The 16810-nt window shown below is 34.3% G+C and overlaps 1 protein-coding gene across 1 annotated transcript in view; it reads left to right on the top strand.

Annotated features, from left to right (window-relative positions):
- Positions 1-16810, top strand: part of PIGK (phosphatidylinositol glycan anchor biosynthesis class K) — a 107411-nt gene that overhangs the window by 62051 nt on the left and 28550 nt on the right. The window contains exon 10 of the mRNA XM_038541634.1: positions 8826-8910. Coding sequence (XP_038397562.1) covers positions 8826-8910 — 85 coding nt within the window. The remainder of the gene's footprint in view (positions 1-8825; positions 8911-16810) is intronic.

The following is a 16810-nucleotide window of genomic DNA, read 5'->3' on the forward strand; positions in this document are numbered from 1 at the left end:
AGACATAACATAATGAATGACATTAAATAGCTGAGAATAAAAGGATCACCAGGCAACTGCTAACCAAAAAAAGTTTATAGGGGCTGTATTGGTATCAGACAAATAGACTTAAGGAAAGGCATTAGCAAGCATGAAGAAGGTTAAAAGTCTGGCTCGTTAGGAAGTCTAGAGGCATGAAAACTTTCAATTACCTAGTAGCAGAACTACAATATATTTTAATTTACATCCTTAAGAGTTTGATCAATTCACCATTGTAGAGGAAGATTTCAACATCATAGTATCAGAAACTGTTAAAAGATCTTCCCAAATGTTTTTAAAGATACAAACAACATGATTAATAAGCTTGATCTATAGATTCAGCAATTAGAGAGTAAACATTCTTCACAAGCCCAAATGTAATATTTTTAAAAAATGACCCATAGTAGGCCAAAAAAAGCACATCTTAAAAACAGTAAAGTGTTAGAATTCTTATGGGATATTTTTTTTTGATCACCATATCATTGTTAGAAAAAATACAAAAAATAAAAAATGTTTAAAAAATAGTATCTGTGGGAGTTCTAAAACACACTTTGAGTAATTCTTAGAGTAAATATATCAATGGAAATTTTAAAAACACTTAGAAATGAGTATAGGGCACCTGGGTGGCTCAGTGGTTGAGCATCTGCCTTTGGCTCGGGGCGTGATCCTGGGGTCCTGGGATCGAGTCCCACATCAGGCTCCCTACAGGGAGCCTGCTTCTCCCCCTGCCTATGTCTCTGCCTCTCTCTGTGTCTTCATGAATAAATAAATAAAATTTTAAAAAAATAAATGAATAATTATGAAAACATTAAACATGAAGAGTAGTAGGATACAGTTTCTGATTCTGGTTAGGATAAAATAATTTAATTTACAACAGGCATATGTGATCTCACCAAGAACAATTAGAAAAACTAGACAAAAATAATATTTTTAAAGACATCAGAGAAGTGCAGAAGCAATGAGGACCACGAAACCAAAAATCCAGATTTGGGAAAACTTCTCAGAGGTGAGCTAAAAATCCATAGCCACTTTGCAGTGGGTTAATTTACTGATTCTGGGAGTAGCAAAGTTGGAAATCTGAGTTTGATCCAGGAAGTAGGTCATTGCTTGTGGGTAGAGAGAAATCAGCAAAATTTTTGGTAATTGTGTGAGGTGGAGTAACACAGTTGTCACTCAATCACAAAACCAGTTTCCCTTTCAAAATATTTGCCAAATTCTGAAACTAAAGGAAGGCTAACTGCTAAGCAGGAAACCTCTGAAAACCAGAGCTCAATTTACTAGTCTTGTAATTCTGAGGAGATAAAGGTGGACCAAGAAGTGATCTAGAACTTGGAGTTAGTAAATGAGAACCTTACAAGTTCCCGTTAAACCATGTTTTTATTTTTATTTTATTTTTTCCATGTTTTTAATGTTTTTAATATGTTCAAGGAAAAGGAAAAAATTCTTGAAAACAAATGAAAAGATAGGGAAATACCAGAGAATATGAATATATCTAAAACAGTGAAATGAACATTCTCAAATTGAAAATGTAGTATTTGAACTAAAGAACTCAATGAATGGCTTGATATCAAATTGGATGGTCACAAAACAGGATTAGTGTACTTGAGGACAATTCAATAGAAAATCTCCAAACTGAAGCAGAGAAAGAAACAAACAGAAAAGAATAAGAAACAGTAGATTCAGTAAAACAGTTTAACATGTATAAAGTATCTTAAACTAGACTAAAGATTGAAAATAGAGAAGAACCAATAGTTAAAGAGATAATGAGCAAAACTAAGGAAATACATCAAAATACATAGAGTTAACTCTGCTGACCCTAAGCTAGGTGAACCACAACTTGGCACGTCATAGAATGCTGAAAAAATATAGAGAAAAATCTTTAAAGTCCACCAGAGAAGAAAAGACATGTTACCTTTAATACTAACCTAAACAGTGGAAACCAAAAACAATAAAATAACATGTTTAAAGTGCTGGAAGGAAGAAAACTTGTAATCTATAATTCCATACACAACAAAAATATCTTCTCAAAATGAAGGTGAAATAAGATGTTTTCAGACAGATAAAACAGGATTTGTTGCCAATGCACCTGCACTAAAATAAAAATAAGTGGAGTTCTTCAAGCCAGAAATAAAATGATCTTAAAGGGAAACACAGAAATTCAGTAAGGAGTAAAGAGAAACGGAATAGGTAAGTATATCATTTAATATAATCACATATTGATGAGACCCCTCCCCAAAAAGATCTCATTCAGTTTAAAAAAAATGTTTGTAGAATTAAAATATATAACGACAATAATGTAGAAGACAAATGGATAAATAGAAATGTAAAATACTATTCTCCTTGGAGAAATGGTAAACATAATCAGTTTGATTAGACTAACAAGTCAAAGTTAGGTGTTCTAATGTCGAAAGTAACCACTATAACGGTAAATATATGTATCACTACCATGTTAAAAGAGGAAAAAAGGATTAATATGATATTTGGTTACCTCAGAAGGAGAAAAGGAAGGAAAAAGGAACATCAAATAGATGGGAAATAGAAAATAGATAATAGTTCTAAATCCAGGTATATCAGTTATATTAAATATAATTAGACCAAATACCTCATTTTAAAAAATAGGTGGTCATACTAAGTTATGACCTAGCAAATCCATCTTCTTTTTTTTCTTTTTTTTTTTTTTTTTTTTATTTATTTATGATAGTCACAGAGAGAGAGAGAGAGGCGCAGAGACATAGGCAGAGGGAGAAGCAGGCTCCATGCACCGGGAGCCTGATGTGGGACTCGATCCCGGGTCTCCAGGATCACGCCCCGGGCCAAAGGCAGGTGCCAAACCGCTGCGCCATCCAGGGATCCCGCAAATCCATCTTCTAAATAATTATTCTAGAACAAGAGTTGACAAACTTCTCCTAAAGGACCAGATAGTAAGTATATTAACCTTCGTAGGTCATATAGTCTTGTTTGCAAATGCTCTGCTGTTACAGTGCAAAAGCAGTCACAGATAATGCATTATCAGATGAATGTCTGTGTCCAAATAAAAATTTGTGTATACTAAAGCCTGAATTTTATGTTTCATTTGTCATGAAATATTCTTTTTTATTAATTTTTTCAACTATTAAAATATGTACAAACCATTCTTTGCTCATAGGACATACAGGAACAAGTAACATGCCAGATTTGGCCTGTGGGCTATAGTTTGCTCCTGTTACAGAACATCTCTTGCACATGTTGACAAGAGAGTCTGAAATAATATTTATTGCAACTTTTTTTTTTTTTTTTTTTTTAGATTTTATTTATTTGAGAGCCAGAGAGTATGTGAGAGAGAGAGAGAGAGAGAGCAAGCAAGCACTACTAGGGGGGAGGGGTAGGAGGAGCAGACTCCTTGCTGATCAGGGAGAGTCCCATGTGAGACTGGATCCCAGGACCCTAGGATCATGACCTGAGCTGAAGGCAGTCGCTTAACCAACTAAGCCACCCAGGCACCCTGCAACATTATTTCTAATAATAAATAATTGGAAGCAGATGTCCATTAGTATTGAAATATACAAATAAAGTGGAGCATTTTCGTATTATACCATACAGGTTTTAACAGAAACAAACTAGGTTGGTAATCATGTTGATGTACTTGGATCTCAAAAACATAATATTAAGTGAAAAAAGCAAGTGGCTCAATTATACGTGGAGTATAATTTATTAATGAAACTATAGAATTTCTACATACTTCTCATGTATACATAGATATGTATCTAGTAGCAAAATAAAATGGCTAGAATAATACACATAAAATTGTAGTTGTATGTACCTAATAGAGTGCCTATTGCAGGGTAAGTGCTTAATAATTTTGACAGGTTTTCCTCTGACCACCTTCCACCACTACTATTTTATAATTGCTTTTGACTCTACAAAGGTAATTTCTTATATATACAAGCTAGCTGATTTTGTGAACTTTTGGTAAGCCTGCCTACAACTACTAGACAGGAGGTTACTCCTGAAGTCCCTCAGTGAAAGCTAAAGCTTGGTTTTCAGAAATTTTGTTAGAACCGCTTGACTGAGTTTGCACAGGAGGTATTCTTTCTAACGGGCGTGTGCATTTTTATACTGTACTGCAAGCTGACAGAAAGTAAGGTGCATTTCAGCCACTGGGCCATAAGTTAATATAACTTCATCCTCTTGGGAGTTAACTCTCTGTTTTGTATCTCACATTATATCTCTTTCCCCTGGTTCATCTTCTTCCTTGTGCTATTTCAAAGTAAGTAGTAGTCAAGGTTCTGTTTTAATATCTTCTTTCACAAGTTTTTAGTTTGATAATTATAAGCATGATGATGCTGCAAGTTTGGAGGGGATCTCATTTCAAGGAAAAGGATGCATTAGACAGTCACCTCGTATAACCAGTATTCACAAAAATAAATTGCAGTGACTCTTGGGACCTTTCTGGAGTTGTAATAGCACTTTGTGTTTGTCGAGTACGTTTGAGCTTTTCTCCCTTAGAGTGTCTTTAAACTCTCATAATGTCGTAAGGCCCAGGTTTGTCATGTGTATCTTGTACAACAATATGTGTTGTCAATTACATGAATGCTTGGGCATTTTGAAAAATACAATTTATGAGTAGAAATTTTTCCATCTTTTTTTAAAAAAACAAGATTGTATTAAATTAATTTGCGGGATGTCTGAGTGGCTCAGTTGGTTAAGTGTCTACCTTCGGCTCAGGTCATGATCCCAGGGCCCTGATTTTAAGTTCCTCATTGGGCTCCCTGCTCAGCAGTGAGTCTGTTTTTCCCTCTCCATCCCTGCTGCTCGTGCTTGCACTCTCTTTCTCTCTCTTACCCTCTAAGATAAATAAAATCTTTTAAAAAAAGAAATTGATTTAGTTTTTCTATATACTTCAGTTTCAAGTAATGACTTTGAGTTATCATGTTCAAGAGGCAACACAAACTTTGGCTAGCTTCCTGTTTTTGATACATTTTGAGAATTTCTTCTTAGTTTTCTTTTTTTGGATTACCCAAGGTGATGTGTCTTGAATTATTTATTGATCTTCTTAATTTAAAAAAAATTATTTATTTATTTGAGAGACAGAGCATGCACAAGCAAGAAGGAGAGAGGGAGAAGCAGTCTTCCCACTGAGCAGGGAGCCAGATGGCTCAATCCCAGAACCTTGGATCATGACCTGAGGCCAAAGGCAGATGCTTTAACCTACTGAGCCATCCAGACACCCCTTGATCTTCTTAATTTTTAGTTTGACTTGACATAGCACGGTGTCTCTGCTTTCTTCTTTGTTCTTGGCCGTATTTCTAGTGTTTGAAAAGGTGCCTTGGTGTTCTGCTCACAGTAAACTTTGTCATTTTATGCACAAATAATCTAATCTCAATATGGTGATAAAGAATTAAAATCAGAGATGGTCTCGTATTAGGACACAGTAAGTAATTTTACAGTGCTATTTCAGGAGTGCTTGGATAGCACAGAAAGATTTTTGAGGGCATCAGTGACAGAATAAAAGAACACAAGAGATGAGGGTTGTAAAGACTTCGTAGGTGTTGGAATTTTACCAGTAGTATTTTATTTAGTATGCAGAGGATTTGCATAATATTTCAATTTGAGAAGGTAGCATCACTATATTGGACCCAAAACCCTTTTATAATATAAACAAATTCCATTTACTATGGTTTTCTACAAAAGCACAGTTAAAAAAAAATAGTTAAGTAAAAAAAGGAATATACAGCTTTTTCCATGCAGAAATTATTCCCTTGTTATTTAGTTAAATTTTAGTGAAGGATCTTGGAAAAAGATAATAGATATTATAGATACCATCTATAAATAACATCTTTTAGGAGGGACTCAAAGTATTAAATAAAAGAAATATTAGGATGGCTTTAAGAAAGACAACCTTACCCTTTTGCAAGAGAAAATTTCCCAGTTTCCTTAGGATGGCAGCCATATAAATTAGCATTTGTAGTTTTCTTACTTTCTGAATTAGACTAATGGCATGAACTACTTGATCAACAGCCTGATTTGGGAGATGAGGCTTAGAAAGTGGGGAAAGCACTCATTCTGCAAGAATGGAAATACCTTACAAGAAGTGGGGGGGGAGGTGTCCTTTGGAGGCTTGGTGGTGAAAGGAAAGAAAGAAGCAGCTGAAGATTAGAGTCCAAAGGAAATAAGATAAATTTTTTAAAAAGATAAATTCTGTTTGCACCACCTGTACCACAAAAAGTATCATTTATTAGTCTATACTTCACCATTGCCACAGAGGAGGGTGCTCTTGAACTGAGAATCCTTAATAAAGCCAAATTATCTCTCTTTTCCTCATCACAGGGTAACTTGCTATTGCTGATTCTGGAGCAACCCAATACAAATAATCTTTAACGTAAAAAGAAGCCAGGATCTGCATAAAGTTGCTGCTATAAGAAAACAAAATTTAAATAACACCTTCTTCACACACACACACTTCATAATGCAATTGCATTATGAAGGATGCTATGAATCAGAGTTCCAAAACTCAACAATTGAAATGGACAAACAAAAAGATGTATGAAACAGGAGCTGATTGAAGTCTGGAAGGAAATTGACAGAAAAAGACAAAAATCATTTCAGAAATGAAAACTAAATTACAAGGTACCCAAGGGAAGATAGATATTACCAAAAGTTCAATAAGACACATAAAGAATAGAAATGAAAAAGTCAAGAAAATGAAACTGAAATAAGAGAGCTGAAAGGATCAGAGAAAGAGTGATGGAGAAAATCCAATATATTTAGTTCAAGAACTCAAACTAGAAAAACAAATGGAAAATGGACAGATATAACGTTTAAAATTATAAAACTTTTCTGAAATAAAAGGAGATCTTCATCTCCATATTGAAAGGAGTCCTGTATGCCTGGGAGAATTAATCTAGAACAACTAACTTACCTATCTATATCTGAGTATTAGAAGTTAAAAAGATAGAGACCACCCAAGCCTCCAAGCCAAAACATAAAAATAAGTATAAAATTTAAAATATATTAAAAATGAAAATAATTAAATGGAAAGGAAGTCAGCTTTGATACTTCTAGCAACATATAAAGTAAGAATGACAGACATTTTTAAGAAATTCAAAATGAGAAATAATTGTAATTGATTGTGAAAACACTGAATAAGTAAAAACTTCTAAGTCCATAGTGATAAGTCATACAAAGATTACTTGTGAATTGTACTTTGAGTGACTTTTAAAAAATGTCCTGCAGTTATTAAAATTTTCATACCTACCCTTGGTTGATACATGCTAAACTGTTAAGATGTGAACTGTTGTGATATCTGCAACTTACTTTTCAAGTGTTTCAGAAAAAAATAAAACAACAACAAAAAGAAACTATAGAGATGTGTCTGGAATTTTCATACTAACTATTTGATACTTTTAAAAAGTCACTCAAGGGGTGCCTGCCTGGGTGGCTTAGTTGGTTAAGCATCCATCCAACTCTTTGTTTCAGTTCAGGTCTTGATCTCAGGGTTGTGAGATGGAGCTCCGCTTCACGCTTCACACTGGGTATAGAGCCTACTTTAAAAAACCATCTGTTCTCCCCACATTTGTCCTTGACAACCATAATTCTGCTTTCTGGCCCTATAAAGCAATGTTTTGAGTCGACTTTTTTTCATCATGAGTGAATCTTCAAAATTCCCCCAAATTAATTAATTTTATACTAATTCTGCAAGACCTACACAAGCTTTTACCTAGTTAAGAGGCTGTTTAAGCTCTTAACTAATTGTGTCCTTGTTTATCTGCCTTTTTCTCGAGAGAGATTCCACATTTCTCATCAAATTCCTTAACCGCAGCCCTAAAGACTCAGACCAGTCTGGTTTGTTTATTTTTCAAGACAAATCAAGGTTTCAATTTTTAAAATCTAATTTTTGTTGGTAGGTTGCTGTGTAGTTTACAGAAAAAATGGGTAAAGGAGGCTTAAATATGTTTAGGTCTTACTGTTTTGAAATATAATGATTTCTTATTTCAAATAGGGTCAATAATTTTTTTAAAACATTTTTTCTAATTCTCATTTGGGGAGATTTTATTCTTTTGTCTATTTTAAACTCTATTAAGTCTGTATTATGTCAACTCTGCATCTCGTTAATGTAGATATTAAAATATTTTTTATATAAAATAGTCTCTCAGTTACTGTTGTCTTCATTTTATTCATATATTCATTTAGCAAACATTTATTGAGTATTATATAGTAAACATTGCATATACAAGAAAGAATAAGACATGGTTTTTGTCTTGAGGGAGGTGAAAAATATATCTAGACAGGTCTAAATAATTATATTTGAAAGAAGAGTGAATAAAGAAGATTGGTGGTTGGTCCAAACAGGAAACAGAATGGGGAGCATCAGAGAGGCACAGAGCTGCAAGGCACACTGGCAGGTGGCCAGTAGTTGGATGTGGCTGAAACAGTAGACTGGTACCCAGAGAAGAAGTTGCTAGAGATGGAGGTTGAATGTGGTTGGAGCCAGGTTTTGAAGACCTTTAAATACTATGTTGAAAAGTACACCCTATAAACAGGGAATTCTTAAATATTTTTAAGTCTCAGAGTGAAAGAATCTGAGAATATCAGATGATATTAGCCAATCTTATTACATCGTAATTAAATGCATTCTGAATGTACTTATAGCTGTGTCATTTAAAATGATCACTAGGTCGTTTTCCATAGATTTTACTAAATACTGATTATTTCAGAAACATTAAATATAGATTTTTAATAGTTTTAATGTTTGGCATATTTAAATATTGGCCATATTTTAAAATAGCATTTACTTTAGCTGTGTGTTTTTTAATTCCTTTTTTTTTCAGCTATAAGAAAGACCGGATGGATGAGGAACTAATGGAACCTCTGAAATATGCTGAACAACTTCCTGTAGCTCAGATAATACACCAGGTTTGCTTTCCATTTTATTCTTTTGAAAGAAACAAGATATTTAATCTTTGGGAAGTAATTGCCTTTGTAAGGTTTTTCAAAATCAATGTGGTATAGCTGAAAGGCATTCCAAGCCATCTATCCATATTTAGACTCCACCTATTACTGCTGGAAGTCTCATTCAAAGCACAATATTAAAAGGCTACTTGCTGTGTATAGTGGAATTCTTACTTATATAAAATACAGGGTAAAATCAGAATTATCTTTTGTTCATTACTTAACAACAAGACTTAATTTCAGAAAACTTTGATTTGAACCGCTGTAGCACTTGTTAGTGACAAGGAAAAGAGCTGAGAAATTGTCATTTGGTATAATTTTTTTGAGTAGCTAAAATAAGAAAACAATCTTTCCTTACTTCCTTCATCCTACTCCATTATCAACCCTTATAAAGTGTAATTCTAAATGTCATGTGGGCAGGGTTTTTTGTTTTTTCCATTTCCAATTATAATGATTCTATCATCCCTTCTGCATAACTGTAGTATTAGAGAAGACAGGAAGACAGTGTGGTAGGTATTTCAACTAAGATTTTATAGTGTGATTTTGAAGAATATAAAGTCTGGCTCTGCCCTGGCCAGAATCTGAGAATTTTAAATGGTCTGCTGATAAAAGAGTCATGGCCTTCAGAACTACTAGATTTTTTCAAAATCTGTAGATTATAGAAAATATAAAAAGCCCTTAAATATCAAAATACGTCAGAATCTTAGTGACTGTTAATTATTATTATGAGTCTTTCCTTACGTCTTTGTCAACCAAAAGAATTTTCGTTTCGCTAATTTGGTTAGAAGAAGTTCTGGTTTGAGAGCTTATTAAAAGAAACAGGCTTTTTAAATTTAAAATGTTGGCTATCTAGATCTTTTCATTGACATTAAAATCTAATATGAAATCCTATGAGAAATTACATATATATGTATATTATATATATATATATATGTATATATATTTCATTCATTCATTCATTCATTCATTCAACCAGAAATTTGCTGCTTTGGGAAGCCTATCTGTGTTTGGTAATCAGGTCCGGTCTGTATGTCAGGAATTCCCTGGTGTTGTCAGAGCTTAAATGACCTAACAGCCTGCAAATGTCACATTTAAAATTCTGTCTTCATGCCTGGCTCTCAGCATAAATGAATTAAACAGCAGAGCTGGCAGCAAGTCAATATGTTCTTAACAGTAAGAGTGAGCAACGAAACAGTTTGTGGTTTGTTCAGAATAGGTAAATAGAATCTGCCCGGAGCAGTTCACCTGGAATAAAATCTGAAACAGGAAACAAGAATTAACCTTTAGGATGGTTGACCAGACGAAATGTCAGTCATATTTTTGTAGCATGAAGGAACCAGTAAACTACGCTTTACGGAACAGCCGCATTTCACTATTATACACTGTATGAATTCACAGATGAAAACTTTTGACCCGGGAAAAAGTTTATTTTGATATCTTTGGCAGCATAAGAAGCTGTATTGATTTTAACACTGAATTATAACATTATAACGAAAATTGTATAGTACCTGAAGTTACAAAATCCCAATTTTTAAGAAATTTGCAGGGTGCAGATGTATTTTCTTTTATTTTTCTTGAATAAAATTAATTCTGTTCTCAAGAGGTAATCAGGAAAGGGCATTTTTAAACCAGGCTTATTTATTCTTCTTGTTATTTCCTTTTACTGACAGTCCTACAACTTTGGGACTGTTACTATTACCTGTCCAAGTGGTCGTTAAGAAATATAGGAGTTATGTTGCTAGAAGTTCACTTATAAGTGAATTACTTGAAAACAGTTTTTTCCTCTAAGAAAATAGTAATACATGTGATAATTAGGCTCAGCCAATGTCTCAAAAGCTTTTTAATCTGTAATATCCAAATTATAGCATAATTGTCATATATATGTAACCTCCACCTGTTACTGTTTCTATACTATACTAAAATAACCATTTTCCCATAGAAAATAGTTGATACAGTATATATGACTTTTTAGAAGCCGTAATTCAGTAGAACAAATATATTTTTTCTATATTTTCTTAAAATTGGATTGATTTTCTCATCAACCAACCTCTTTCCTTTACTCTTGACTAATGATAGAAAGTTTAATCTAGGCACTTACACTCTAGATTTTTTCCCTCTTCTACTCCTTCTTGGGATGATGGAATCACAGTTTAGGTAACAGGGTTGGTTGATATGGCTTCACTGGGAGATTCAAAGTGTACCTATTGAGATATACTGTTATATTGTGTTGTTTGGGATCAGCATCAGTCTTTTCTAGTAATCACTGAGATGGTTAGTGTCCACAGCACACCTGTAATACTTAATATACAACCTCTGCACATGGCTAGAGCACTAGCAAATTTAGAGAAAGAAATCAGGGTTGACAGTGGCAAAGACCAGCTCTTTATTTGTTGTCATTCCTTATCTATCTTTTTTTTATCCCTCTTGCTGTCTTTCTCACTTTCCTTTCTTACTCTTTCCCCTATATTTCCTTCTGTTTGAGTCCTGTAAGCTAGAATTATATAAGCTCTTCCCAAATGTTGGTGAATTTTGTTAGTATTTTCATTGGAAAGTGCATTTATTTATTTATTTTAAGATTTGATTTATTTATTCATGAGAGACAAAGAGATAGGGGCAGAGACAGATGCAAAGGAGAGAAGCAGACCCATGCAGGGTGCCCGATATGGGATTTGATCCCAGGACTGTGGGATTACTACCCGAGCGGAAGGCAGATAGATACTCAACCACTGAACCACCCAGGGATCCCTGGAAAAGTACATTTAAATGCAGTATCTGTTACATAGTGGATACTGGACAAGTATGATGATTATTGATTGTTGACCTTAAGGATCTTTAACATGCTAAACAGCTAAGAGAGTTAAAGGATCTCCAAAGATCATCCAGAGATTGTTGACAACTATTCATGATTTTCACATTCCTTTCATAGCCAACAATGGTAGTATTAATTAAACATTTTTGAGTACATATGCAAATTGTAGCATTCATTATATTAACAATTTAGGCAATCTAGTGTCCTACAACAAAATTTAAAAAGTACAAATCATAGGAAAGTGTAAATTGGAATTACTGATATAAGGAACATTACTATATAGGAAACTACAACTATCTTTTTAAGGATTTATGAAGTTTTTTAGGACTTAAAATATTATGAAGAAATAGAAAAACACATACAAAGAAAGTAGTTTGGTTAACTTTGTATGCTTATATTGGTAATTTCTCTTTAAAGGTGATTATTTGGGGAAAAAATTAAGTTGATTTATTTGGGGCACCTGGATGGCTCAGTCAGTTAAGCATCTGCCTTTGGCTCAGGTTGTGATCCCAGGGTCATGAGATAGAGCCCTATGCCCTCTCCCTTTACCCCTCCCCTTGCACTAAATATACAGAAAGAAATAATAAAATAAAATATCTAAGCCTGTACATTTAGATATACAAAATGACACTAATAGAAAAATGTAGGTAAGTCTCATGTACAGAATACACAGATCATCTTGTTACCCTAGAAACCTCAGAATGTATATGGATTATACAAATGATAAAGGTCATATCACAGACCAGTGGCAAAATAAAGAACTATTTAATAAATGATGCTAGGACAATTGATTATTTTTTGGGAGGACTAGATTCTTGCTTTATTACACATGGAAAAAGTAAATTCTAATTGGATTATTTATCAATACAAAAAAATTGAAAACATCAAAATAATGAGAAAGTATGTTGGTAAATATTTGTAAGTAAGGACTTTCTAAGCATGGAAAACTGAAGGAAAATGGACATATTTGACTTAGTAAAATGTAAAAGTTAAGACTATCACAATGAAAAGACAAATATCAAGGTGGAAAAATTTTTCCTCACAGAATTAACATCTTTAAATATCACTTTAATAAAGTAATGAAAAAATCTAACCCTCTGATACAAAAGAAGCAAAGAGCTTATACAGACATGCTTCAGAAGTTTATTTCAACTTCAAAATAGCTAGTAAACTGATGAAAACATGTTAATATTTAATATTCATCAATACTCTAAGAATTGTTCATTTCAACCATAAAGTACCACTTTTAAAAAAATCCCTTAGGTCAGCAAAGATGTGAAGAGTAGTAATACTCAGTAATGACAAAGCATACACACTACTGTAGAGGAGTGTACATTAGCACAGATCAAGGACAATATGGTAATTTGTACCAAAATTTGTAAATATGTTTATGACTTATGTTTAAATCATCACATGGTCAGTTGAATACACATGGTTTATTCTTCTTCCTGAAAAACTCTACTAAAGTGATAGTAAAGACATAAAAATATATAAACTCCAAAAGACAAAATGTGAGAGGAGAGAATAACAGACAAGAGGCAGTAAAAATTGAAAGAAGAAATGTAGTTGAACAAATGGTGACCAACTTAGCAGAGTGGAAAAGCTGAGCCCTAACTTCCATCATGGGGAAGACCTGTAAGAGCAAGGCAGTTTGTCCTGTAGAACCCTGGAAAGGCAGGCACCAGGTTGTGTGCAAAGAGGAACTCCCAGTGTCCTCTTCCAATTTAGTTCTCAGAACACTGAGAACTCATTGCCATTAAAATTTCATATGCCATCAGATTGAAGGTTGGAGAATTCCTTCCTGAATATACTAGCCTAATAGAAAAATAATGTACATTTTAACTTCATGGGACCCTAAGTTCTTCATACTCAAGTCGTGCTGGTTTATCCCCCTGGTAGTCTCTGGTTGATAGGTGCTGCTAATGCGTGATTGCTGTTTTATTTTTTAACTCTGAATATACAACTAAGAATTACCAGACTGTTGAAGAATTTCCTTATTTTGAACAGAAGAAGAAAATTTTTTTTAAAGATTTATTTATTTATTCATGATAGACACAGACTGAGAGAGAGAGAGGTAGAGACATAGGCAGAGGGAGGAGCAGGCTCCTCACAGGGAGTCTGATGCGGGACTCGATCCTGCATCCTGGGATCACACCTGAACTGAAGGCAGGCGCCCAACCACTGAGCCACCCAGGCGTCCTGAACAGAAGAAAATTTAATAACACTACCAGCACCTTAGAAGGAAATGAGAAGATGTTTTATTTATGAAATAGGATACTATATAGAAAAGGAATATTCCAAAAACAAGAAGAGCTCTTGGAAATTAAAAGTATGAGAGTAAAAATAATTTCAGTTGAAAGTTTTGAGGGCAAAATTGAAGAACTCTCTCGAAAGGTAGGACCACAAGACAATAAGGAAAATTGGAGGAAGGGTAAGAAAATTGGAGAAACAACTGTTGATAGTTCTGTATAAGTTTCTCATATTTCTTTACATCTTGTGAGCAGAGACACTGATAGGCTTTTGTTCTGGATTATGTTGTCAATGTTTGTATAGTGAACAGACTTGGGAAACAGAGATAGTGACTCCTTTAGGAACAAAGGGCAGATTTGTTTGCTCTGCAGTATGATAAAGATAAAGGTAAAGATGGGACAGATTTGTTGCAGCTTCTTTTTTTTTTTCTTAAGATTTTATTTATTTATTCATGAGAGACACACAGAGAGGCAGAGACATAGGTAGAGGGAGCCCAATGTGGGACTCGATCCCAGGACCCCGGGATCACGTCCTGAGCCAAAGGCAGACACTCAATCACTGAGCCACCCAGGGGTCCCTGTTGCAGCTTCTTATACAAAAAATTTAAGATTTCCTCATCTGAGGATTTCCTGATTTGTTGCATAAACTTACTAATTACACAGCATCTGCATAGGCCTGCCACTGCATTGTCCCTGTGGGACTTGGGATGCAAGGAGAACTGGCACAAACATGAAGAATTTCATGCTGCCATGACTAATAAAGTTCCTTGTCTCTGACCCAGGAGTTCTATGTCTTCTGCCATTTAATTGCTCCAGGCCTACCTGTTGCTCTGGAAGCAGGGTAAAATTTAACACCCTTTACAACTTTACAATAACTAGTGAAGTCCCACATCTGAGTAATCCAAGTACTAAAAAAAGAGGACAGAAAAAATGGAGAGGAGGATATATTAAAGAAATAATATAAGAAAACTTTTCCAGAACTCAGTGGCTTACTAACTGATGAGTACTATGAAACAAATAGACCTCATATCAAGGAACATCATTTTGAAATTTTAAAACAGTAAAAAGTAAAAAGGAGACTCTAAAAATTTCCAGAATGGGAGGGGGGGAAAGGCTACCATCAAAAGAACAAGAATCAGAGCATGATTACACTTCTTGATAGTAACACTGAAGTGAGAAAGCAGTGGAGTAATGTCTTTGAATTATGTGAGAAAATATTTCCAACTTAAGATTCTATTCACTGCTAAATTATACTTCAAATATGTAGAAGAGGTATTCAGAGTTAGAAAAATATTTTTTTCATCCCTTCTCAAGAAGTTACTGAGTGACTTATTGAATGAATGAATGAATAAACCAAAAAACCTGAAAACATACCATCTAGGATACAAGAGACTGACTCATCAATGGAGATGCTAGTGAAACTCCCAGATTGATGGTGAAGGAAGTTTCAGGTGACAGCCATATAGAACAGAAGCTGTAGTCTTTAAATACAGACTCTTCAATCATATGTAAGTAAAACTTGCGGGGGTTGGGGGGAAGCTGGGGAAGGGGAGAGTATGAACTGAAACAGGATGATGGAGTGCTCCGAGATGATTGTCTGTGGGACCAGTAGAATGATGACAAATTATCTGATGTGTTTAGCCATACTAAGAGAAGGTTTAGTATTATCTTAAGAGTAGATTTAGTAATAGCTACACAGAAAATTAAGCCAACAGGGAGTTGAAGTAAATATTAACTTCAGGAAAAAAAGTCGTGTAAAAAAAGAGAATCAGAGTGTATTTTGTGGCTCAACTCAAACAATAGTTACATAGTTATAAAATGAAACAATTGACTGTTTTACCAGAAATTTTAATGTAAATATATGTGGAAGATAGGAAGAGGAGAACTGGTAAGGAGAGGGGATGAATAGGGAGCATGATGATATCAAGAAACAAACTTACTCGGCATAGGAAATTAGTAGTTACAGTGTCTAAGATTGCAAAACAAGTCAAATAATGGTATAAGCGTATATCTAGAAAAGTTGGAGGTAAATATCAGAAGAAACAGATAACTCTGAGATGGTTAACTGAGGCAGGAGAATTGGCGATGAAGTAGTAATAGAACTATTAGTTTTTGTTATGAAGCTCTAGTTAGCTTCTAGAACAATATTCAGGCAATACTTTACTAAATACAAAATTTACTAAAAATAAAACTTAAAAAACAATAAAGACAAGTCAATGAAGCCTTATGTTATTTCTTTGAAAAGATAAAATTCATAGTACATTTAGCTAGCCTGAGTAAGAAAATAGAAGTTCCAAAATCAAGAATTAAAGAGGGAGGATCACCACAATCCCTTTAGAAATCAAAAGGATTATAAGTAAATTTTATGAAGACCCTTATCCCAACAAATTAGATGACTTAGGTGAAATGGACAAATTCCTAGAAAAATACAAATATTAAAAAATGTGTCTCTGCCTCTCTCTCTCTCTCTCTGTGACTATCATAAATAAATAAAAAAAAAAAATTTAAAAATGACTTGAAACAGAAAAGCTGGGCAGCCCCGGTGGCTTAGCGGTTTGGCGCCACCTTCGGCTCAGGGTGTGATCCTGGAGACCGGGGATGGAGTCCCACATCGGGCTGCCTGCATGGAGCCTGCTTCTCCCTCTGCCTGTGTCTCTGCCTCTCTCTCTGTCTCTGTGTCTCTCATGAATAAATAAATTTAAAAAAAAAAGAAACAGAAAAGCTAAATAGACCTTTTTCAAGTCAAGCAATAAGTTTGTAAATTAAAATCTTACCACAAAGAAAAGTCTAGACAGTGATGGCATTA

Source organism: Canis lupus, chromosome 6, assembly GCF_011100685.1.
Source record: "Canis lupus familiaris isolate Mischka breed German Shepherd chromosome 6, alternate assembly UU_Cfam_GSD_1.0, whole genome shotgun sequence".
In the NCBI taxonomy this organism is placed as follows: Eukaryota; Metazoa; Chordata; class Mammalia; order Carnivora; family Canidae; genus Canis; species Canis lupus.